The sequence below is a fragment of the Dipodomys merriami genome, unplaced genomic scaffold, assembly GCF_024711535.1.
Source record: "Dipodomys merriami isolate MVZ:Mamm:240054 unplaced genomic scaffold, mDipMer1.0.p SCAF_78, whole genome shotgun sequence".
NCBI classification, from domain to species: domain Eukaryota; kingdom Metazoa; phylum Chordata; class Mammalia; order Rodentia; family Heteromyidae; genus Dipodomys; species Dipodomys merriami.
Window position 1 is genome coordinate 843,676 of NW_027206379.1, and position 24,046 is coordinate 867,721.

Consider the following 24,046-nt stretch of genomic DNA (forward strand, 5'->3'; position numbering starts at 1 on the left):
CACACACACACACACACACACACACACACACACACACACACAAATCCTGCACCTTCTCTTGTAGGTGCATTTTTAATTTTTAACATTAATCCTTTATTAAGCTCGTCTTAGTACGGTGAGGGTCTGGCCCCATTTTGGGGTTTGGCGATGGCAAGAAAGAATTAAAAAGAAAGCCTGACATGGTGAGGCACACTTGTAATCCCAGCACTGGGAGGCTGAGGCAGAAGGATCGCCAGTTGGAGGCCAGCTTGGGTTAAACATCTTGTCTTTAAAACAAACAAAAAGGTGGAAAATTGTATATGGGGGGGAAATTCGGAAACGGAGAAGAGGAGAGCACATTTCAGCCAGCCTGAAGGTGGGGGAGGGGGGGAAAGGCTTTAATGTCGCCCTTCCCCCAGGTCGGCAGCTGGAGCTCAGCCTGGCGGGTCCGTTCCTTTCCCGGCTCCGATCCCCTTTCACCCATTCATCCTTGCTTGGGTCGGGGGTGGGCGGGCAGACAATCAGACACTGTTTTATCAGAGGCATCCGCCCCCACCTCCTGCCTGGCGCCGGCAAACAGCGGCCATCGAATGAATCTTTTCGACCCCCGTTCTCCTCAGCAAAAACCTCCAGGGCTCCCACGGGATCTAAACGTCCGAGCCTTTCATTGGACCAGGGTGTCGGGCAGGAAGACCGAGTCTAAGCTCGTGCAGGTGAGACTGAGACAAAGGAAGCACGCTTTGAGGGCGGCTCTCCACGCAGCCAGTCCTACTCCGCCACCAGTGTTCACGGACGGGGGCAGTAGCGTGAACTGGTTCTCGGGAATTTGGGCCCGTGTAGACGGTGACTCGCGTCCTACAATTCCCAGAAGGCTTCGCGGCCAGATCCGTCTACGGCGCTTCCACAGCGAATCATGTCTTCCGGAAGACAGCAGGAGGCGGTGCCAATCTAAACTACCTTCCAATCACAGAGAGGACTTGGCTACAACGCTGTCGGAAGTTCCGGGCAGTAGGCCCAGAGACTGGCTCGAGCTTCCGGGTTGGTCGCGCGCCTTCCTGTGGCTAAGATGGCGGCCGAGCATCCTGAGCCTCCCAAAGGGGAATTGCAGTTGCCACCGCCTCCACCTCCGGGTCACTATGGTGCTTGGGCTGCCCAGGAACTTCAAGCCAAACTGGCAGAGATCGGAGCTCCGATCCAGGGTGAGTAGCATGGGAAGTCAAGACGGGACGGACAGGCCAGTGGAGAAGCGGAGCCTGGTTACCCGGGTGACACGGGAGAGTGGGGGGGCGGAATGGCAGTGGCGCGCCGCTGAGGCCTGCCCTGGCCTGGCCGCTCTACCCGTTTGGCTCGTCCCCACATTGATCGTGTGCTTCGCTCCACAGGGAGTCGGGAGGAGCTGGTAGAGCGGCTGCAGTCCTACACTCGCCAGGTGAGTGGTTGCGGCACTCCTGGATAGCGGAGCGCTTGGAGGCCTGCAAGACCTCGTACAGCTGGATCTTCGTGCTTTTGTGCGTTTCTGCTGCAGTCGGCCACTTGACTTGTTCTGTGCCCTTGCTTTTTTTGCCTGCTTTGTTGAAAGCGCAACTGCCCATATTGTTTGTGTTCCTCCCCCCCCCCCCCCCCCCCAGTATCTAGCCCATCCGATGACAGACAGGCTGCGGGTAAATTTTGGGTGAATAGATAGGAGAGAAGATCGTTTAGTGGAACAGCTCCTGTTGGACTTTTTTTTCTTTTGCAGACTGGCATCGTGCTGAATCGGCCAGTTTTGAGAGGGGAGGATGGGGACAAATCTGCTCCCCCTCCCATGTCAGCACAGGTAAGAAAGTTCTACTTTTTTTTTTTTTCTTGCCAGTCCTGGGGCTTGAACTCAGGACCTAGGCACTGCCCCTGGGCTTCTTTTGCTCAAGGCTGGTGCTCTACCACCTGAACCACAGAGCCACTCTTAGGTTTTTCTGTTTATGCAGTATTGAGAAATCGAACCGAGGACTTCATGCATGCTAGGCAAGCACTCTACCACTAAGCTATATACCCAGCCCCTCTCCTTTTTTTAATTGTTATTTTTAAGGAGTTGTACAAAGGAGTTACGATTTCATAAGTCATTTGTACAGTGCTGCTTGGGCACCCCTTTCTTTGCTTTTTCCCATTTTTTCCGCCTCCCATCCCTACACACAAGTTACATAGTTCAGTTTACATAGTGTATACTGAATACAATGAGTGCATTTGCCTGTTCTTCTTTCCTCCACTTGTGCCCCTCCTTTACCCACACCCCAAAAAGAAGAAAAATCCCCCCCTCCAGTTTCCATTTCTTAGAATTTGTTTTCATAAATAACATATTTTATTGATGTTCAGAAGATGTAAGCCTTTGGATTCCTCAAATTTGTATATCTTCCTTTTGTCAGTTTGTTTTGTGTGTAAATACATAAAACCCTGTATAAGTTATCATGTTTAGTTGTATTTTAGATCTAGTTTTCATATAGGAGCGAAAACACATATCACTTGTCTCTATGAGTTGGCTTACTTCACTTAACATAATTTGTTTTGAGTATATTCATTTCCCTGAAAATGATACAGTATTCTTTCTGGTGGATGAGTAAAATTCCATTGTGCATTATTACCACTATTTTTTGATCCACTCATTTATTGTAGGGCATCTGGGCTGTTTTCATAACTTTGCTATTATGAATAGTGCAGCAGTTAACATGGATGTGCAAGCATTTTTACTGTATCATGAATTATGATGTTCTGAGTTGATGCCCAATAGTGGTATGGCTGGATCAGATCATAGGGTAGTTCTATTTTAGTTTTTGGAAGAATCTCCAAACTGCCCTCCAGAGTGGTTGTACTAGCATACATTCCCACCTGCAGTGCAGTAGGGTTTATCCCCTCCCCTTTCCTCTGCCAGCATTTGGTATTGTTCAAATTCTCAGTGTTTGGGCTGGGAAGGTGGCTCAGTGGTAGAGTGCTTGCCTTGCATGCATGAGGCCCTAGGTTTGATTCCTCAGTATCATTTATGCAGAAAAAGCTGGAAATGGCCCTGTGGCTCAAGTGGCAGAGTACTAGCCTTGAGTTGAAGAGCTGAGGGACCCATGACCGAAAAAAAAAAAACAAAAAACCCCAAAACCCAAAAAAACCCCAATTCTCAGTGTTGTCCAATCTTAATGGTGATGAGATGGAATCTCAATGTCGTTTGGTTTGCTTTTCCTTTATAGCCAAGGATGTTGAGCATTTCCTCATGTGTTTTTTTTTTTTTTTTTTTTTTTGTCGGTCGTGGGGCTTGAACTCTGGGCCTGGGCGCTGTCCCTCAGCTCTTCAGCTCAAGGCGAGTGCTCTACCACTTGAGCTACAGCGCCACTTCCGGTTTTCTGGTGGTTTATTGGAGATAGGAGTCTCACGGTCTCTCCTGCGCGGGCTGGCTTTGAACCGCGATCCTCAGATCTCAGCCTCCTGAGTAGCTAGGATTACAGGCGTGAGCCACCAGCGCCCGGCTCCTCATGTGTTTATTGGCCGTTTGTAGGGAGTTGTTCTACATTACAGAATCTGTTCTGGTCAGAGTAGTCCCTCCTCTCACATGCATTGTAGTGGGGTGACAACTAGTAGATGGGGCAGGGAGGTCTTGCAATGACAGGATTGGGTGCTCATTACTTTTTTTTTTCTTGGTCCATCATGGATCTTGAACTCTGGGTCTGGATGATGTCCCTGAGCTCTTCAGCTCAAGACCAGTGTGCTACCACTTGAGCCATAGCACCACTTCTGGTTTTCTGGTGGTTAATTGGAGATAAGAATCTCAAAGACTTTCCTGCCCAGGCTGGCTTTGAACTGTGATCCTCAGATCTCAGCCTCCTGAGTAGCTAGGATTATAGACATGAGTCACCAGTGCTAGCAGCCTTTTAAAATTTTTACTTTTTGCCAATCCTGGGGCTTGAACTCTGGCTTTGAGTGCTTTCCCTAAGCTTTTTTTTTTTTTTTTTTTTTTTTTTTTTTGGGTCCGGTCATGGGGCCTGAACTCTAGGCCTGGGCGTTGTCCCTCAGCTCTTCAGCTCAAGGCTAGCGCTCTACCACTTGAGCCACTTCTGGCTTTTTTTTTCCTTTTTGCTTATGTGTTGCTGAGGAATTGAACCCAGGGCCTCATGCATGCAAGGCAAGCGCTCTATCACTGAGCCACCTTCCCAGCCTCTTCTTATCTTTTCTGATTCTAGATCTTATTTTCTTTCTCCAAAGCAGTCACTGACTTGGGATACATTGATCTCTGTATGTGATGGTTTTTAGAGGTGCACTGAGCCTTCTAAAATTGAACGTGAGGGCTGGGAAGGTGGCTCAGTGGTAGAGTGCTTGCCTTGCATGCATGAGGCCCTGGGTTTGATGATTCCTCAGCACTACATAAACAGAAAAAACTGGAAGTGGCGCTGTGACTCAAGTGGTAGAGCGCTCGCCTTGAGCTGAGGAGCTGAGAGACAGAGTTCAGGCCCCACGACCGACCCCCCCCCCCCCAAAAAAAAACAATTGAATGTGAAATACATGCTCAGGGTAGTTTTTTGGGGAGAGAAATAATAACTTTCTTTGGTTGTACCTCAAATTTAATTCTGTTTCTCCAAAACAGTGATTAACCAGGGATTCATTGTGTGTGATAATTTTTATTTATTATTTATTTATTTATTTTCTTGCCAGTTCTGGGGCTTGAAGTCAGGACCCGGGCACTGTCCTTGAGCTTCTTTTGTTCAATGCTGGCACTCTACCACTTGAGCCACAGTGCCACTTCTGGCTTTTTCTGTTGATGTGGTACTGAGGAATGGAACCCACGGCTTCATGCATGCTAGGCAAGCATACCACCAAGCCACATTCTTAGCCTGTGATGGTTTTTAGAGGTGCCACTAAGCCTCTTGAAATTGAATACAAAATATGTGTTCATGATAATTTTCTGTGGAAAGAACTGATAGTTTTCTTTGGTTGGTATCCCAAAGTCAACATTCTCTTTCCTTGTTATTGTTATGGGGCATTATGGAGTTATATTCATTTGGCTTTGCATTTCAGTACATGGCTTATTTGCTAGATCCCCAGGAAGTGTTTGCAGAACAAATAGATAAATGCGTCCTAGTTGATGGTCATATTTTTTCCACAGCTCTCTGGGATTCCCATGCCACCACCACCCATGGGACTTCCCCCTCTGCAGCCTCCTCCACCACCCCCACCACCTCCACCAGGGCTTGGCCTTGGCTTTCCAATGGCTCACCCGCCAAATTTGGGACCCCCACCTCCTCTCCGTGTGGGTGAACCTGTGGCACTGTCAGAGGAGGAGCGTCTGAAGTTGGCCCAGCAGCAGGCAGCTCTACTGATGCAGCAAGAGGAACGTGCCAAACAGGTAGGGCAGATAGAAGCCTGCACCTGAGCCTTATTAGGTCTGTGAACAGGTAGATACAGCCTCAGAGAGCTGGATCCTGGAGTCAAGGCTTTTAGGAAGATCGCGAGCAAAGAGTAGAACATAGATTTTAGGCTAGAAGAGGACACCAGGAAGTTAGAGTTGTGGCAGATTGGCTTGGGTCATCTTGGTTCTGGTATGAGCTTGTTTTAATTTTAAGCAGGGAGATCATTCATTGAAGGAACATGAGCTTTTGGAGCAGCAGAAGTGGGTAATGCCCTTCCCCCTAACTTTTTGACCTCATAGTCCCCTCCATAGGATGTCACTTAACAGTGCTTAGGGTCCAAAACAGATGCATTATTTCAAGTTTTTTCTTGGTGGCTAAGTTATCCCCAGCTAAGCTCCAGTATGTCCCAAAGAATCTTATTTTTCCTAGTCAAGAGGTTAGCAGACTACTTATAGGCTGTAGTCTTCTTTTTTATGTCCTGTCAACTAAAAATAGTATTTATATTTTTAAAGAGTTGTGATTAAAAAAAACAAACAACAAAAATCACAACTTAAACCAAGGATATGTAGCTCCATATTATAAAAAAAAATGGCCGATTACAAAAAATGTTGACTCCTGTTAGTTTTAGGTACCTTGAAGAGGCTTCTGGGGGTATTTTGTGATTTGTATTAGATTTAGACTAAGTATGATGAGGATAAGTTTGGGAATGATGTAAAAGTGTTCTGTCCCACATTGAACTATGTCAGTTGTTACCCATTGAGTTGTTCATAAGTATTAGAAAACAAGCATTAAAAACAGCATATATGGAAAAAATGTATGAAGTACTGGCTTTGCCTTGATTGTGGCAAATGTCAGAGTAACTATAGGAAAATAATTCATAGTTCTTTTTAAATAGAAGAAAACTTACTGAAAAATAGAAGGAAGCAGTCAGGTGCCAGTGGCTCATGCCTGTAAACCTAGCTACTCAGGAAGCTGAGATCTGAGGGTTGTGGTTTGAAGCCAGCCTGGGCAGGAAAGTCTGTGAGACTCTTTTATCTCCAATAAACTACCCAAGAAAAAGCCAGAAGTTGAGGTGTGGTTCAAGTGGGAGACCACTAGTCTTGAGCAAAAGAAGCTCAGGAAAAAAACATCCAAACCCTGAATTCAAGCCCCCAGAACCAGCTTCCAAAAAATAAATAAATAAATAAAAACAAATAAAAGCAAGAAAAGTAAGAAAGCAGCATTTAGCTTAACAGTAAATTCTCTTCTAGGAACCAGAAATTTTCAAGGGGTTTCCCTTGGTCATATTTCCAGGGATTTTTGGTCATGATGAGAAAGAGGGGCTTCTCTGGTTTGATCAGTAGCCTGAAAGTGGGATGGAGGAGATATGTACCTGGGTGGTTTCTGATTATTTTCCTTGCGCTTATTACTTGGCTGAGAGAGTATATTTGCTAGGGGCTGTTGCCAAATGGATTGTCAAACTGTTTCTGCTCCCATTTTTCTCCTACAGGCAGCTGTGCTACTGGAGCAGGAGCGGCAGCAGGAGATTGCCAAGATGGGCACCCCAGTCCCTCGGCCCCCACAAGACATGGGTCAGATTGCTGTTCGCACTCCTTTGGGTCCACGAGGTAAGACCCTAGAGAAGAGAAGAGGAGAAAAGAGAACAAGAAACCTATTTTAAAAGTTTTCTCGGTGCTGAGTACTGAACTTATGGCCTTGAGTATGCTAAGCATGTGCTTAATATTCAGCTATATTCTTAACTTGTTAGAAACTTTTTTTTAACAGTACTGGGATTTGAACTTAGGTCCTTAATTTTAGGCAAGAACTCTTACCACTGAGTCATACCTTCAGTCCTATTTTCTTTTGTCAGTTGTGGGGCTTGAACTCAGGGCCTGGGTCCTATCCCTGAGCCTTTTTGTGCTCACTAGATCTGCCACTTGAGCCAAAGTGCCATTGTGTTTTTTTGTTTTTTTTGTTTTTTTCCTTGGGTCCGGTCGTGGGGCCTGAACTCTGGGCCTGGGCGCTGTCCCTCAGCTCTTCAGTTCAAGGCTAGCTCTCTATCACTTGAGCCACAGCGCTACTTACGGCTTTTTTCTTTTTGCTTATGTGGTGCTGAGGAATGGAACTCAGGGCCTCATGCATGCAAGGCAAGCGCTCTTACCACTGAGCCACCTTCCCAGCCTCCCTCCCCCATTTTTTTCTTTTTGTCGGTCATGGGGATTGAACTCTGGGCCTGGGCACTGTCCCTTAGCTCTTCAGTTCAAGGCTAGTGCTCTACCACTTGAGCCATAGTGCCCCTTCGGTTTTCTGGTGGTTTATTGGAGGTAAGAGTCTCAGGGACTTTTCTGTCTGGGTAGGCTTTGAACTGTAATCCTCAGATTTCAGCCTCCTTAGTAGCTAAGATTATAGGTGTGAGCCACCGGCGCCCAGCAACTTGTTAAATTTTGGAGTGGTTAATTGGAAATAAAATGTCTCGGGAACTTTTCTGCCTGGGCTGGCTTTGAACCTCGATCCTCAGATCTTGGCCTCCTGAGTAGCTAGGATTATAGGCGTGAGCCAATGGCGCCTGGCTTCCGTGTATTTTAGATCTTAACTTCTGCATATCAGAGAGAACATGTGCTGTTTGTCTCTCTAATCTTGGCTTACCTCACTTAACATGATTTGTTCTAGTTCCATCCATTTCCCTGCAAATGACATTATTTTATTCTTTCTAAGGGCTGTGTAAAATTCTGTTGTATGGAGGTACCACAGTATTTGCATCCACTCATCTATGATGGGGCAGCTGGGTTGTTTCCATATTTTTGGCTATTGTGAATAGTGTGGCATTGAACATGGATGTGCAGGTGTCCTTGTCATATGGTGGTTCATGACACTCAGGGTCATACCCAGGAGTTGCAGGGCTGGGTTGTAGGGAAGGTATATGTTTATTTATTTTTATTTTTATTTTTATTTGTCGATCATGGGTCTTGAACTCTGGGCCTGGGCACTGTCCCTCAGCACTTCAGCTCAAGGCAAGCGCTCTACCACTTGAGCTACAGCGCTACTTTTGGTTTTCTGGTGGTTTATTAGAGATAGGAGTCTCATGGTCTTTCCTGCCTGGGCTGGCTTTGAACTGCGATCCTCAGATCTCAGCCTCCTCAGTAGCTAGGATTACAGGCGTGAGCCACCAGTGCTTGGCTAAGGTGTATGTTTATTTATTATTATTATATATATATTTTTTTCAGTCCTGGGGCTTTAAGTTAGGGTCTAGGCACTGTCCTTGAGCTTTTTTTGTTCAAGACTAGTACTCTACCACTTGAGCCACAGTGCCATTTCCAGCTTTTTCTGTTTATGTGGTACTGGGGAACGGAACCTAGGGCTTCATACCACTAAGCCACATTCTCAGCCCTATGTTTAATTTTTTGAGGAACTTTCAGACTGCTTTCCAGAGTGGTTGTGCTAGTTTATATTCCCATCAGCGGTTATGCCCACCTCTTGAAGGGGTCTTAAATCAGGTGCCAGTGGCTCCTGCCTTTTAGCCTAGCTATTTAGGAGACTGAGATGTCAAGATTAAGGTTTGAGGTCAGCCTGAGCAGAAAAGTCTGAGATTTTATCTTCAGTTAACTAGCCAAAAGCTGGGTGGGCTAAAGGTGTGGCTCACGTGAACCAGCTGTGAGCAAAAATGCAGAGTGGAGTGAGACAAGAGGCCCTGAATTCCAGTCCTGGTAGCAAAACAAGAATACTGTGAACTTTACTGCCGGGCCTGGCCTTAACTACGAACCTCCCATTCTTGGCCTACCAAGTTAAAAAATTTTAAGTACAGTAGGTCCTTTGTATCAGTTGCTCCTACATTACATTTGTATTGTACATGTAGTTGTTTTTTTTTGTCGGTTGTGGGGCTTGAACTCTGGGCCTAGATGCAGTCCCTCAGCTCTTCAGCTCAAGGCTAGCGCTCTACCACTTGAGCCACAATGCTACTTCCGGTTTTCTAGTGGTTTATTGCAGATAAGAGTCGTACAGACGTTCCTTCTCTGGTCTGGCTTTGAACTGATATCACCTCAGATCTCAGCCTCCTGAGTAGCTAGGATTACAGGTGTGAGCCATTGGTGCCTGGCTAGGTTTTTTTTCCTGTCATTCTCTAAAACAGTAGAGCAGCTATTTATATAACATGTTGGGTATTATAAGTGGTATAGAGATGATTTAGTACAGATTTAATAGGTTGTATGTTAGTACCATGCTACTTTTATATTAAGAACTTGAGTTCATACAGTCAGGAGTTGGTGTCTCATTCCCATGTGTACTACTACTAGCTAGAAGGTTGAGATCTGAGGATCCAGGTTTGAAGCTAGCCTGGGCAGGAAAAAAAAGCCAAATATGGAGCTGTGGCTCAAGTAGTAGAGCACCAGCCTTGAGTGGAAAAGCTCAGGGACAGTTCCCAGGCCCTGATTTCAAGCCTCAGTAAATCCCAGGCCCTGATTTCAAGCCTCAGTAAAAAAAAAAATAACTAGGAAGTGGCACTGTAGCTGAAGTGGTAGAGTGCTCGCCTTGAGCTGAAGAGCTGAGGGACAACGCCCAGGCTCAGAGTTCAAGCCCCACCACTGACAAAAAAAAAAAACAAAAAACAAAAAAAACAACTAAAAGTTCACGTACAATAAATGTACAATTGAATGAATTTGGGTGGAGTATCCTTAGACTCCATTCCTATCATTGCCTGCCCTAAAGCTAGCACATTGATGATTAGCAAAGAAGGCAACTTGTTATTTTGTTTTTTTGTTTTGTTTTATCTTGGTGATAGTTGGGGAGGTAATTGTTTTTAATGGAGTGTTTTGTCTCTTTTGACATTGGACTTCTTCCTTTTCACAGTAGCTGCTCCAGTAGGCCCAGTGGGTCCTGCTGCCACTGTTTTGCCCATGGGCGTCCCTGTTCCCCGGCCTCGTGGTCCCCCGCCACCTCCTGGAGATGAGAACAGAGAGGTGAGTGATGATTTCTTTGTGTGTGGTAGGCTAGAGTTGGAATCCAGGGTATACGTGCTACGCAAGGTCTATACTGCTGAGCTACATCCCCAGCCTGAGATTGATGATTGCCTCCTCCCTAGGAAGGAAGGGTGTAGTTGATTGGAAGCAAACATTGTCAGTATATTAGAAGTGTCTCAGAGGGGTTGGAGGCTTGGCTCAGTTGGGAGAATGCTAGCCAATGAGCAAAAGCATCAGGTATTGAGTTTGAGTCCTGGGCTAGGACCTAAAAAAATAAAAAGAAAGACAAGAATAGAAGAGTCTGAGAAAATTTGGAGGGTTTGGGAACAACTTAAATTTTTTTTCTTTTGTTGGTTGTAGGGCTTGAACTCGGCCTGGGTTCTGTCCTTTAGCTCTTCAGCTCAAAGCTAGTGCTCTACGACTTGAGCCACAGCACCATTTCCGGCTTTCTAGTGGTAATTGGAGATAAGAATCTCATATACGGGGCTGGGAAGGTGGCTCAGTGGTAGAGCGCTTGCCTTGCATGCCTGAGGCCCTGGGTTCGATTCCTCAGCACCACATAAGAAAAAAGCCGGAAGTGGCGCTGTGGCTCAAGTGGTAGAGCGCTAGCCTTGAGCTGAAGAGCTGAGGGACAGCGCCCAGGCCCAGAGTTCAGGCCCCACGACTTTTCTGCCCAGGCTGGCTTTGAACCATGTTCCTCAGATCTCAGCTTCCTGAGTGGCTGGGATTATAGGCATGAGCCACCGGCCCCCAGCAACAACTTAAAATTCTTTTTTTCTTTTTGGTCGGTTGTGGGGCTTGAACTCTGGCTCTGAGCTTGGGCCCTGTCCCAGCGCTCTTCAGCTCAAGGCGAGCGCTCTACCGCTTGAGCCACAGCGCCACTTCTGGATTTCTAGAGTCTCACGGACTTTCCCGCCCGGGCTGGCTTTGAACTGTGATCCACAGATCTCAGCTTCCTGAGTAGCTAGGATTACAGGCATGAGCCACCAGTGCCCAATTCAACTTAAAATTCTTAATGGTCTTTCCCGTTAATTAAGTATGTGAAGCCTTTTTTTTTTTTGGTCACTTCTGGGGCTTGAACTCAGCCTGGGCATTGTCCCTGAGTTTCTTTTCTCAAGGTTAGCACTCTACCACTTGAGAGCCACAGTGTCACTTCTGGCTTTTTCTGCTTATATGGTACTGAGGAATCGAACCCAGGGTTTTATGCATGCTAGGTAAACACTCTACCACTAAGCCACATTCCCAGCTTCATGGGAAGCCATTCTTTTTTTTTTTTTTTGTCGGCCGTGGGGCTTGAACTCTGGGCCTGGGCGCTGTCCCTCAGCTCTTCAGCTCAAGGCGAGCACTCTACCACTTGAGCTACAGCACCACTTCCGGTTTTCTGGTGGTTTTATTGGAGATAGGAGTCTCACGGTCTTTCCTGCCCGGGCTGGCTTTGAACCTCGATCCTCAGATCTCAGCCTCCTGAGTAGCTAGGATTACAGGCGTGAGCCACCAGCGCCCGGCTGGGAAGCCATTCTTAATGAAAATACCTGTACTATAGAGCAGAGGGACCTGAGAGAGATCCCTCTGAATTTGAACTGAGTTTGTGGTAATCTTTGGGGGATGCAGAACCTCATTGAGTTCATTTGGTTCTTCCCCCTTCATTTCTGCTATGTCTGTCAAGACTGGCAATTTTTAAAGCTGGGCGACGGTGGCTCACACCTGTAATCCTAGCTACTCAGGAGGCAGAGATCTGAGGATCATGATTCAAAGCCAGCCCGGGCAGAAAAGTCCATGAGACTTTTATCTCCAATAAACCACTAGAAAACCGGAAGTGGCACTGTGGCTCAAGAGGTAGAGCACTCACCTTGAGCTGAAGAGCACAGGGACAGCGCCCAAGCCCAGAGTTCAAGCCCCATGACTGACGGAAAAAAAAAAAAGGACTGGCAATTTTTATAATAGAACAGGAAGGTTAGAGTTGGATTAGAAAGTGTACTGGGGGGCGGGGGATTGGAAGGGATGGTAAGGGGAAACAAAGGAGGAGACAACAATGCTTGATAAGAAATGTACTCATGGAGAGGGGGGTATAATTGGGTGGGGGGAGGGGGGAGGCTGGGAAGGGAGGTGAAGGGTAAACAAAGGAGGAGGCTGCAATGCTTGGTAAGAAATGTATGTATTATCCTGCCCATGTAATTGTAGCCCCTCTGTACAGTATGTTCTCAAATAAAATAAAATAATATTAAAAAAAAAAAAGAAATGTACTCATTACCTTGCTCATGTAATTGTAACCTTCTGTACAGTATTTTCACAATTTAAAAAACATAATAAAAAATAAGAAAAGAAAGTGTACTGTGACTCAGCACCTTTGACTGGGTTGTCTCTGGCAGATGGATGATCCTTCTGTGGGCCCCAAGATCCCCCAGGCTTTGGAGAAGATCTTGCAGCTGAAGGAGAGTCGCCAAGAAGAGATGAACTCTCAGCAGGGTGAGTGTTGGTGTGTCCGAAGTTGCAGCCTCAGAGCTGGAAGCCTGGGCGGCATCCTCATTCCTTCATGCCTTCCCTGAGAAGGGTCTAGAGAGCAACCAGCTCTTGGCAAAGAGAAGTTATTGTGAAGTTCCTGTGAGCAGGGAAGGGGCACTGTGAGGACACTTGATTGCTACCTTCTTCTCTGACAGAGGAAGAGGAAATGGAAACAGACAATCGCTCGTCCCTGGGCCAGTCAGCATCAGAGACTGAGGAGGACACGATGTCTATGTCTAAAAAGGAGGTACATGATGGAGCTGGTTTGGAAGGGTGGGATTAAAGTAGCTAATTATAAGTGGTCAGTAAGTAGTAACTATGATATTTGTGCCCAATCCTATCCTTAGCATCTTGCAGGTATCAATCTCTTTTGCACGTTGATTTTACAGTTGAAAAAGCTGAAGTTCTGAGGGTATAATCACTTAGTCAAAGGTACTAGAGAACTCCAGAGGCAGAACTTCAGAGCCTGCCTCCATGGTTTCTTCATAGATGCTTCACGAGACTGCCTCCTCAGGGGAAGACAGTGCTGAACTGTCGTTAGGGCATCAGACAGGTCAGTCAGATATGCAGCTTGGGTTCTCTGACCCACGTAGTTTTTCTTTGCCTTGACAGAAAAACCGGAAGCGTAGGAATCGGAAGAAGAAGAAAAAGCCCCAGAGGGTGCGGGCTGCGTCCTCTGAGAGCTCTGGAGACCGAGAGAAGGACTCCTCCCGGTCCCGAGGTTCTGACTCCCCAGCCGCTGATGTGGAGATTGAGTATGTGACTGAAGAACCTGAGATCTATGAGCCCAACTTTATCTTCTTCAAGAGGATTTTTGAGGCTTTCAAGGTAAAAGGAGCGGCATGTTTTGAGTGGGGCCAAACTCAATAGGGGACTGGTGGGTCAGGCTTGGAGACAGTGTTGCATTTTAGCACAGGGGTTAGAAATGAGGTGAGGGACTAAAGAGTTCTGGGGTTTCCCCATGATCTGCCTCCTCAGCTCACTGATGACGTGAAGAAGGAGAAAGAAAAGGAGCCAGAGAAACTGGACAAAATGGAGAATTCTACAGTCCCCAAGAAGAAGGGCTTTGAGGAGGAGCACAAGGACAGCGATGATGACAGCAGTGATGACGAACAGGTCAGGCCCGCCTCCTTATGGCTGCAAACAGTGATACTGGGCACGGGTGGCTGAGGTGCCTCTTATGGGGACTGTGATGAAACCTTGCAGGACCTTTGTGGCTTAAGTCTTGGGGGGAGGGGGGGCTGGGTAATTTGATTCCCAGCTGAGTCCTGCTCTGAAGAGATGATCTTTCTATCTTAGGAAAAGAAGCCAGAGGCCCCTAAGCTGTCCAAAAAGAAGTTGCGCCGAATGAATCGCTTTACTGTGGCCGAACTGAAACAGGTAAGACCTGAGATGGCCCAGGCCCTGGCGCCTCGCTGGGAGCTCATGTGAGGTGCTCTTGGACCCAACGATGGGTCAACTTTGGTGGAGACTTGGGCAAGATACTGGGTCCTCTGGGGAAAAGAGAATCAGGCATTTCTAAAGTCATGTCTTGTTTTCCAGCTGGTGGCTCGGCCTGATGTCGTGGAGATGCACGATGTAACAGCGCAGGACCCAAAGCTGTTGGTTCACCTCAAGGCTACACGGAACTCTGTACCTGTGCCCCGCCACTGGTGTTTTAAGCGCAAGTACTTGCAGGGCAAACGGGGCATTGAAAAGCCCCCCTTTGAGTTGCCAGACTTCATCAAACGCACAGGCATCCAGGAGATGCGGGAGGCCCTCCAGGAGAAGGTGAGGCCTGGCGGCGGTGCAGCACCCATGCCCTTCATGGCAGCTTGGTGCAAAATTTGAATTGGCTCCCCCTAAAACTCCCAAGTACTTGTTACTCATCTAGTTACTCTTCTTCAGTTTAGAACTATACTCTGCGGGGCATTTGGCAGGAAGCAGGAGGAGAAAGATGCAGGAAAGGGAGAGATCTCTTCTACCTCGTGCTGAGTCCTCTGGTCCTGAGTAGCTGTTTTCCTCCTCCACTCTCCTCTCTACCTGTGCTTGGCCAACTCACATGGGGATTCCTTTCTCTGGTGCACTGGTGGCTAGAGATTCATAGTGGTTGTTTAACTTACTAAGTTTAAAGGATTTAGTTAAATACTTTTAAGTACTAGTTAGCTGGGTGCCAGTGATTCATACCTATAATCCTCACTATACAGTAGGCTGAGATTTGAGGATTGCAGTTTGAAGCCAGCCCAGGAAAGTCTTTGAGACTTACACCTCCAATTCATGACCAAAAAGCTGGAAGTAGAACTGTGGCTTTAAGCAAAAAATCTCAGGCACAGCGTGCAGGCCCTGAGTTCAAGTCTCAAGGACATAGAGCCCTTAGACTGATTTTGTATAAGTAATCTATTTTATGTACAGCATGGATTATGAAACTTTAGTTTTTGGTTCTGGGGTTGAGTTCAGGGCTTTGGGATGCCAACTATGTGCTCAGCCACAAGAGTTGTACCTCTTGTTCATCACATTATATAATTTGGAGAGTCTTGAGCAGGATGGATTTTAATGACTTTCAGGGGAAATAAAAATGAGATTTCCTTTTAATCTCTTGGGAGTTCAGAGACAGATCGACTAGTAAAAGTTTGGCGAATGTCTGTTAACTTGTATTACATTTTTCACAGGAAGAACAGAAGACCATGAAGTCAAAAATGCGAGAGAAGGTTCGGCCCAAGATGGGAAAGATTGACATTGACTACCAGAAACTTCACGATGCTTTCTTTAAATGGCAGACAAAGCCAAAGCTGACCATCCACGGAGACTTGTACTATGAGGTTTGCGATAGGGTCTGGGGGGAGGCAGGGCTGAGTCTGGTCATGACCGTGGAACTGTTGATAAAAAGGCTTTTAAAGCTAGTATGTGGCCCCCACCCTTAAAATAGTGGGTTTACTACTCTTGGATATGATGGAGGCTGAAATAAATTATTTGTTTACTTATTATTTTTGCTAGTCCTGGGCCTTGAACTCTGGCTCTGGGTTCTGTCCCTAAGCTCCTTTTACTCAAGGCTGCTCTCTACAATTTGAGTCACAGCACCACTTTCCAGTTTTTTCTGTGATTAATTGGAGACAAGAGTCTCAAGGACTTTGCTGCCCAGGCTAACTTCAAACTGCGTTCCTCTGATCTCAGCCTCTTTAGTAGCTAGGATGACAGGTGTGAGCCACTGGTGCCAGCTAAAATTTTTAAATGAAGTCCTTTTTCAGAGGAAACATGCTGACTATGGTCTTCGGACTTATAATAGTTTGGTTGGGTTTAGGAACCAAGTGTCAAAGTGACAGGTGTTTTACAGGAACATTTAATATTAGGAGTGGGAGGAAAGTTTTATTATGATCCTTGCAATGTTAGACAGCATGGATGTATGAAGTGGAAAGAGCTTGGTGGTATCCTGTCCTGTCCAGTGCCCTCATTTGATAGGTGAGAAAGCAGGTGCTGTCGTTGGCCCTGTTCTCAGTGGGTTAGCGGTAGCACAGAGGCTGGCCTTATTCTTTCCTGTACTCTAGCCGGGATCCAAGTGGGAGGCAGCCAGGTTGTCCTCTTGGGATTTTGTATCTGATAGGGGTTAGGACTTCTCTTCTGTGTTCTCATGCCATTGAGCTCTCTGCCTGTCTGGCTTCCCCAATACAGCAGATTGTGCTTTTTCCTCAGGGGAAGGAGTTTGAGACACGACTGAAGGAGAAGAAGCCTGGAGATCTGTCTGATGAGCTGAGGATTTCCTTGGGGATGCCAGTAGGACCAGTGAGTATTGGTTAGCTGGCAGGGAAGCTTGGAAAAGGGTGGGAATTGGGGCAGAAGTGAGAGACAGGATGGGCTACGTGAGTGATGTCTTATTCTCTGTTTACTGCAGAATGCCCACAAGGTTCCTCCCCCATGGCTGATCGCCATGCAGAGATACGGACCACCCCCTTCCTATCCCAACCTGAAAATCCCTGGGCTGAACTCACCCATCCCTGAGGTGAGTATTATGCTTTCTTCTATGCTTGGCTGCCTCTGCTTTTTAACCAGAGGGTAATTTTATCTTTTCAATTTCTGTCCTGATTTAAAAATAATTACAATAATCATAACATCTTTACTTTTTTAAAAAAGCTGGTAAGATTCAAAGTCAACAACAACTCACCCACAACTTGACCAAAAATAACCAGGTGGGCTTGATGGTGCCTATTTATATGTTGTATCATCTTTTTGGGAGGTGAGATAGGATTGTGGCCAACATGGGCAAAAAGCTATTGAGATCCCATCTCACCCACTAGGCTGGACATGGTGGGACATGCCTCTGTAAATCCCAGCTACTCAGGAGGTGTAAGATAGGAGGATTGTGGTTTGAGGTCAGCCCTGGGCATAAATGTGAGACTCTATCAGAGAAAAATAGCTAAAGCAAAAAGTGGGCTAGGGATATGGTTCAAGTGGTAGATCATCTTCCTAGCAAGTCTGAAGTCCTGAGTTCAACCTCTTCCCCCCCAAATCCTCTACATTTAATAACAAATACATGTATTTCTAGACAGCTGTCTAATGTTATGTATGAGTAGGCAAATAATTTTATCATAAGAATGGCAAAAAAATGTATTTCTTCAGCCAGGTGCTAGTAGATCATGTCTGTAATCCTTTCTACTCTGGTGGCTGGGATCTGAGGATCATAGTTTGAAGCTAGCCTGGACAGAAAGGCCCATAAGACTCTTCTTACCTTCAATTAGCCAGCATAAAACCAGAAACAGAGATGTGGCTCAAGTGGTTAAGAGTGCCGCCCTTGAGTAAGAAAGCTAATGGGGAGCAGGAGGTCTGGTTTTATGCTGGTAGTGGGTCTTGAACTCAGAGCCTTGCTTTTGGTTCAATTGCTTGCTTGCTTGGCTGGCTATTATATCACTGGAGCACTGCTTCCAGCCTGAAAGTTATTACCTCTGAATAAAAGTGTTGAGAAGTATTAACAGCCAACAGATGGAAACTGGTATTGCTAAAATTCTGATAAAAATTTCTGTCCCTTAAGTGAGGTAGATGCTAATGAGGCAGCTTTTCCAAAATTAAGAAAAATCAGGAACAAGTTAAAATCTTGGTTTTTAAAGTCCTTGTTTTGGTTTTAGGCAGCACAAACTACTGACGGATGGGGTTATTAGCATTTGCACACTCTGTCTCTTGTTCCCTCATTCTATTGCCTCCAGAGTTTTGGTGCTTATCATTTTGCCTCCTAGTGCTTTATAACATTTTGCTCTGTTCAGCAGTCATAATTTCCAGAGTTCTCAAGTGTGAATTCTGTATTTTGGAGCAGGATTGTTCGCTAGGGCTTCATGTTCTTCTCGAGCTGAAGAGTGGAACTGTTTCACCTCTTTCTCCTGCAGAGCTGTTCCTTTGGGTACCATGCTGGTGGCTGGGGCAAACCCCCAGTAGATGAGACTGGGAAACCTCTTTATGGAGATGTGTTTGGAACCAATGCTGCTGAATTTCAGGTATGGGTGTACAGGTGAACTGGGTGTTACTTAATCTCATGAAGGTCACATAGCTTCATTATTAGGGAGTTGGGCTTTCTGAAACTTCAGTCTGAAAAAGGGGGTGCATTTTCCTAATATGTGATGTATCTTTCCTGTAGAATAGGAGCTCTACATAACAAGTAGGGATTGTTGTGTTTTACCTTTTGGTTACAAAAGCTTGGCATCTAATAGATACTTAGTAAATGTTTGCTAAATGAATGCATGATCTTCAGACCAAAACTGAAGAAGAAGAGATTGATCGGACTCCTTGGGGAGAACTGGAGCCATCTGATGAAGAGTCCTCAGAAGAAGAGGAAGAGGAGGAAAGTGATGAAGACAAACCTGATGAGACAGGCTTTATTACACCTGCAGACAGGTGGGGAAATGAAGCGTACCTGCCCTAACTGTGCTGTGTGTCTGTCTGTATGTGTGTGTAGGGGCCTTGTCTTTGCTCCAGAGCTTATTCTTCTCTGTGTTCACAGTGGTCTTATCACTCCTGGAGGATTCTCGTCAGTGCCAGCAGGAATGGAGACCCCTGAACTCATTGAGCTGAGGAAGAAGAAGATTGAGGAGGCCATGGATGGGTGAGGGAACCAGGCAGGCCATGAGGGGAGGACTTTACTTGCCTTCAGCCTCTAGGTTGACAGCTGATTCCCCCCCCCCCTTTATCAGAATTTCATTGTTTCTATGTTTAACAATTTTACTTGTTTTTTTTAGTTGGTAATATTAGGGACTGAACCTAGGGTTGGGGCACGTTCAGTCAGCATTGTCCTACTGATCTGCAGCCTCAGCCCATTTTTGCTTTCTTAGTAATTATTAACTAGCAACTCTGTGCCAGTGGGAAGTCAGCAATGAAAACTAGATAAGGTAAGTGGGTAATTAGAACAAGGTAATGTCAGGTGTGGACAAGGATGATGGAGCAGAGGGACTGAATGAGGAATACAGGGAGGAAGGTAATGGGGAAGTCTTTGAAAGCCTCCTTGAGAAGAAGATGTTTGAGTTGGGCTGGAATGGTAAGAATGAGCCAGACACATGTTACCTCAGCCAGAAGGGATAGTAAGTGCAAGCCAGTGCAAAGGCACTGAGAAGGGCTTCGTTTGCGTAGTCATGGATTTGGTAACTCTATTTTTAGGTACATAGAATGTGGGATTAAGTCTTCATGAATTGACCCTGTTATCATGAAGTGACCTATTTGTCCATTCTGTTCTTTGATCTCTCTCTCTCTCTCACACACTCTCTCCCTCTCTCCCTCCCTCCCTCTCTCTCTCTCTCTCTGTATTTTCTTTTTTTGTTTTTTGTCTGGGCCTGGGTGCTGTCCCTCAGCTCTTCAGCTCAAGGCCAGTGCTCTACTGCTTGAGCCACAGCACCACTTCTGGTTTTCTAGTGGTTTATTGGAGATAAGAAGAGTCTCACAGACTTTCCTGCCCGGGCTGGCTTTGAACCGTGATCCTCAGATCTCAGCCTCCTGAGCAGCTAGGATTACAGGTGTGAGCCATCGGCACCTGGCTGTCTTTCTGTATTTTCTTAACCACTTTTTGTATTATTAAACTCGTGTGTGTGTGTGTGTGTGTGTGTGTGTGTGTGTGTGTGTGTGTGTGTGTGTGTGTGTGTGTGTGTGTGTGTGTGTGTGTGTGTGTGTGTGTGTGTGTGTGTGTGTGTGTGTGTGTGTGTGTGTGTTTGTTGGTCCTGGAGCTTGAACTTGGCCTGTGTGCTGTCCCTGACCGTGTGTGTGTGTGTGTGTGTGTGTGTGTGTGTGTGTGTGTGTGTGTGTGTGTGTGTGTGTGTGTGTGTGTGTGTGTGTTTTGTTGGTCCTGGAGCTTGAACTTGGCCTGTGCGCTGTCCCTGGCCTTTTTTTTTGTTTGGGTCCGGTTGTGGGGCCTGAACTCTGGGCCTGGGCACTGTCCCTCAGCTCTTCAGCTCAAGGCTAGCACTCTACCACTTGAGCCACAACACTACTTCTGGCTTTTTTTCTTTTTGCTTATGTAGTGCTGAGGAATCGAACCCAGGGCCTCAGGCATGCAAGGCAAGCGCTCTACCACTGAGCCACCTTCCCAGCCCCTGTCCCTGGGCTTTTGTGCTCAAGGTTAAAGTTCCATCACTTGAATCACAGCTCCATTTTAGGCTTTTTGGTGCTTAATTAGAGATAAGAGTCTCAGGGACTTTTTTGCCCAGGCTGGCTTTGAACTGTGGTCCTTAGATCTTAGTCTCCTGAGTGGCTAGGATTATAGTGTGAGCTATTAGTGCCTGATTTATATGTTTACACTGAACATTTTATATATGATTCCATTCTATTTCCTTTGTTGGCTTATTAACTCTGTTTTTTTTCTTGTTTTAGTGGTTTCTTTAGTTTTTATAGTATCCGTCTTTATCATGGTCTATTTTAAATGTTATATAACTCTTAATAGTATTAGGTATTAAGAGCTTTATTTCTCTTCTCCCATTTTTTTTTCTGGTCCTGGTATTTGAACTCAGGGCCTGGGTGCTGTTCCCAGCTTCTTTGGTAATTTATTGCTGAGACTGGCTTTGAATTGTGATCGTCATATCTCAGCCTCCTTAGTAGCTAGTATTATAGGAATGAGCCACTAGTGCCTGATTGGGACTAGTTTTTTGACTTTTTTTGACTGTTCACTACTACTTTGTTCTTTTTGGGATAGGAAGGACAGGCTAGGGGTTTGAATTCAAGGTTTTGCATTTTGCTAAGCAAGTATTCTATCATTTGAGCCAGGCCCCCAACTCAATGCTGGTGTGTGTGTGTGTCTGTGTGTCTGTGTGTGTGTTGATCCTGGGGCTTGAACTCAAAAGTCCTTTTTTCTTTTTCCCCCCGTGAGTATCTGAGGAGGACCTTCTGTGGGTCTTGAGTTTTTTGTGTCTTGTGCACTCTGAACTTTCTCTATTGTACCCAACTCATGGAGTCCTCTCAGCTCTACATGGGTTGGCTTCCTGGTTATGGCCAGAAAACTCTATGTGGTATGCTGGGCAATTGGAAGGCTCACCTCATTTGCTTCCTGTCTTGCAGAAACCACTGTCCTTCCTTGCCTCTTGTCCAGTGTTTTGAAAAGCACTGATTCAGCTGGGTGCTGGTGGCTCATGCCTGTAATCCTAGCTACTCAGGAGGCTGAGATCTGTGGATCACGGTTCAAAGCCAGCCTGGGCAGGAAAGTCCGTGAGACTCTTATCTCCAATTAACCACCAGAAAACTGGAAGTGATGCTGTGGCTCAAGTGGTAGAGCACTTGCCTTGAGTTGAAGAGCTCAGGGACAGCACCCAAGCCGAGTTCAAACCCCATGGCTGACCAAAAAAAAAAAACAAAACACAGATTCATTTATTTTTGCCCATGTTTTGGTTATTTTAGGCAGGAAGATTAATTTAGGCCCTGTCTCTCCCTTGTCAGGAAATAGAAGTCTCAAGTTTTGCATATTCAGAAGAAAAAAGGAAGAGTATGGTGAGCCAGGTTCTTGGTGGCTCATACCTGTAAATACTAGCTACTCAGGGGTCTGAGATTTGGATTGAGGTTTGAAGCCATCCCCTGCACTGAAGTCTGTTAAAGTCCCTCTCTAACTAATTAGCAAAAAGCGGGGTTGGAAGTATGGTTCAAGAGGCAGAATGCAGGTTATGATGAAGAAAGTTAAGCATGAGCCGGGCGCTGGTAGCTCATGCCTGTTATTATAGCTATTCAGGAAGCTGAGATCTGAGGATCATGGTTCATAGTCAGCTTTGGCAGGAAAGCCTGTGAGACTCTTACCTCCATTTAACCACAAGAAAACCGGAAGTGGTGCTGTGGCTCAAGTGGTAGAGTGCTCGCCTTGAGCTGAAGAACTCAGGGGCAGTGCCCAGGTTGAGTTCAAGGCCCATGACTGACAAAAAACAAAACAAAACAAAACATGAGCTTAAGGCCCTGAGTTCAATACTAGCACAAAATAAATAAAAGGCTATGGCAGACAGAATGTAGTAAGGAAAGATTGGGTAAAAGACCAGAGCGTGAACACTTTAGGTCATGGTAAGGCATTTGAATTTATTCCAGTGATGATCAGAAATTATAAGAGGACTTTAAGTGAAGGGTCTGTGAAGAGTCACCTCTTCTGGAAGATGAAGGTATGATATGGAAGATGAAGGCGTGTTAGATTTGCTACTGTGTCCTCAGTATAATCCTTGAAATTATTGATAAGATTGGCTGTGGGGGGCTCTTGTGCCCTTGGAAAGAAGGGCTGGAAGTGTGATTTAGATACATTAAGACTTCAGGCACCCTTCGGGGTAAGAGCTGTTGAAACCTTTTTTCTGTATCAAAGTTCTCCAGGAAACTTTTAGTGTCTTTGACCTTTGGCCCTTCTTTGTATACAGGAGTCCTGTTCACTGATCCCCTAACTTGGTTGAGGAGATCTATCACTTAGATAAGTCTCTTTCCCTTCCTGATCGTAGCCCCGATATCAGTGCCATATATCCCCCCATCCATCTCTCTTGTGAGCCTCTGTGAATGGTAGAGGCTGTGTCCCCTAGGAATCTCAGAATCTCTCCCAGGATTTCATTGGAGATGCTACCTGTTTCTTTTGCTTTCTTTCTGGAGGCTCTTTTGTCCCTCTTTGGGCTTGACCCCATTGTCCTTTGCAGAAGTGAGACACCACAGCTTTTTACTGTGTTGCCTGAGAAGAGAACAGCCACTGTCGGGGGAGCCATGATGGGATCAACCCATATTTACGACATGTCCACGGTAAGGATTTTAGAAGAAGCTACACTGGGGGCCGGGGACCATATCTGGTGTCTTTGAGATGTGAGCTGGAGATGACCAGGCTCTGCTATCTCCTCTAGGTTATGAGTCGGAAGGGCCCAGCCCCTGAGCTGCAAGGTGTAGAAGTGGCTTTGGCACCTGAGGAGTTGGAGTTGGACCCAATGGCCATGACCCAGAAGTATGAGGAGCATGTCCGGGAGCAACAGGCTCAAGTGGAGAAGGAAGACTTCAGTGACATGGTAGCTGAGCATGCTGCCAAACAGAAGGTGGGTGTTCCTAGGGAGCCCAGAGTAAGAGCATTTTTTCAGGGGAATTTTGCCCTCTAGTGGCCAGAATGAGGGTGGACTCAAATGTCTGCTGCCCTGTCTTCCTTAAGGCCTTGGAATCCATAGAAATCTTCCAGTTAGCTCCCTCTTAGGGACTTGACACTAGGCACAAAGGAGGGAGAAGGAGCTCATCCATGTATGAGTGGGAGGTGGGAACAGTCTAGATCTGGTGTGCAGTCCTTTTCCCACAACTTAAGTCAGGCTGCTCCTCTTTTTTTAGTGGTTGGAATTTGATTAACCTGCCATAACTTGTTTCTTTCTCTTTCTCTTGTGTAGCAAAAGAAACGGAAAGCCCAGCCCCAGGACAGTCGTGGGGGAAGCAAGAAATACAAGGAATTCAAATTTTAGGTCTCCCTCACCCAGCCAGCTTTCCTTTAGGCCCTTTGTTTGGATGCCTGGGCGTCACACGTGGGTCTCCAAGAGCCAGTTCTCCTGCACATCCCAAGGGCTTGTCATTTCATGTTATTTTAGACCTGTTTTGTAAATAAAGCTGTTTCCCAAGGAAAGAGATGGCATATGGAACACTCCCTCTCTCTCCATTTAGCCCCTCTGCAAAAGGACTGAATATCTTCCTACAAGGAGCTCCAGTGAGGAGGAGCAGGCATTTGCAAAGGTGTTGAAGTGGGAACCCAGTAAAGCCAAAGCTGTGGCGAGATTGTGATTTACCATCCCTACCCTTCTCTGTGGGAAGGCACTGGGGGGGAGTACCTCAAGGCCCAGTTTGACCTTACCATACTGCGTTGTCCTT

The 24,046-nt window shown here is 46.1% G+C and overlaps 1 protein-coding gene across 1 annotated transcript; it reads left to right on the forward strand.

Moving 5' to 3' along the window:
* The first annotated feature begins 1,021 nt into the window (after nt 1-1,021).
* On the forward strand, nt 1,022-23,804 carry LOC138818725 (splicing factor 3B subunit 2). Its single transcript, XM_070009786.1, has 21 exons — nt 1,022-1,178; nt 1,362-1,408; nt 1,718-1,795; nt 5,096-5,335; nt 6,829-6,946; nt 10,161-10,270; nt 12,640-12,736; nt 12,928-13,019; nt 13,385-13,600; nt 13,751-13,888; nt 14,072-14,152; nt 14,315-14,542; nt 15,421-15,570; nt 16,439-16,528; nt 16,638-16,745; nt 18,121-18,228; nt 18,483-18,625; nt 18,732-18,833; nt 22,855-22,954; nt 23,053-23,238; nt 23,575-23,804. Exons 1-21 carry the CDS (start codon nt 1,046-1,048, stop codon nt 23,644-23,646), a joined length of 2,637 nt encoding a protein of 878 aa, XP_069865887.1. The 5' UTR covers nt 1,022-1,045; the 3' UTR covers nt 23,647-23,804.
* The last annotated feature ends 242 nt before the right edge of the window (nt 23,805-24,046 follow it).

Excerpts from the sequence above, each read along its gene's own strand:
- LOC138818725 (XM_070009786.1), top strand. The coding sequence starts at position 1,046 with ATGGCGGCCGAGCATCCTGAGCCTCCCAAAGGGGAATTGCAGTTGCCA. Across the intron at positions 5,336-6,828 it reads AAGAGGAACGTGCCAAACAG|GCAGCTGTGCTACTGGAGCA; the intron begins GTAGGGCAGATA and ends TTTCTCCTACAG. Across the intron at positions 6,947-10,160 it reads CACTCCTTTGGGTCCACGAG|TAGCTGCTCCAGTAGGCCCA; the intron begins GTAAGACCCTAG and ends TCCTTTTCACAG.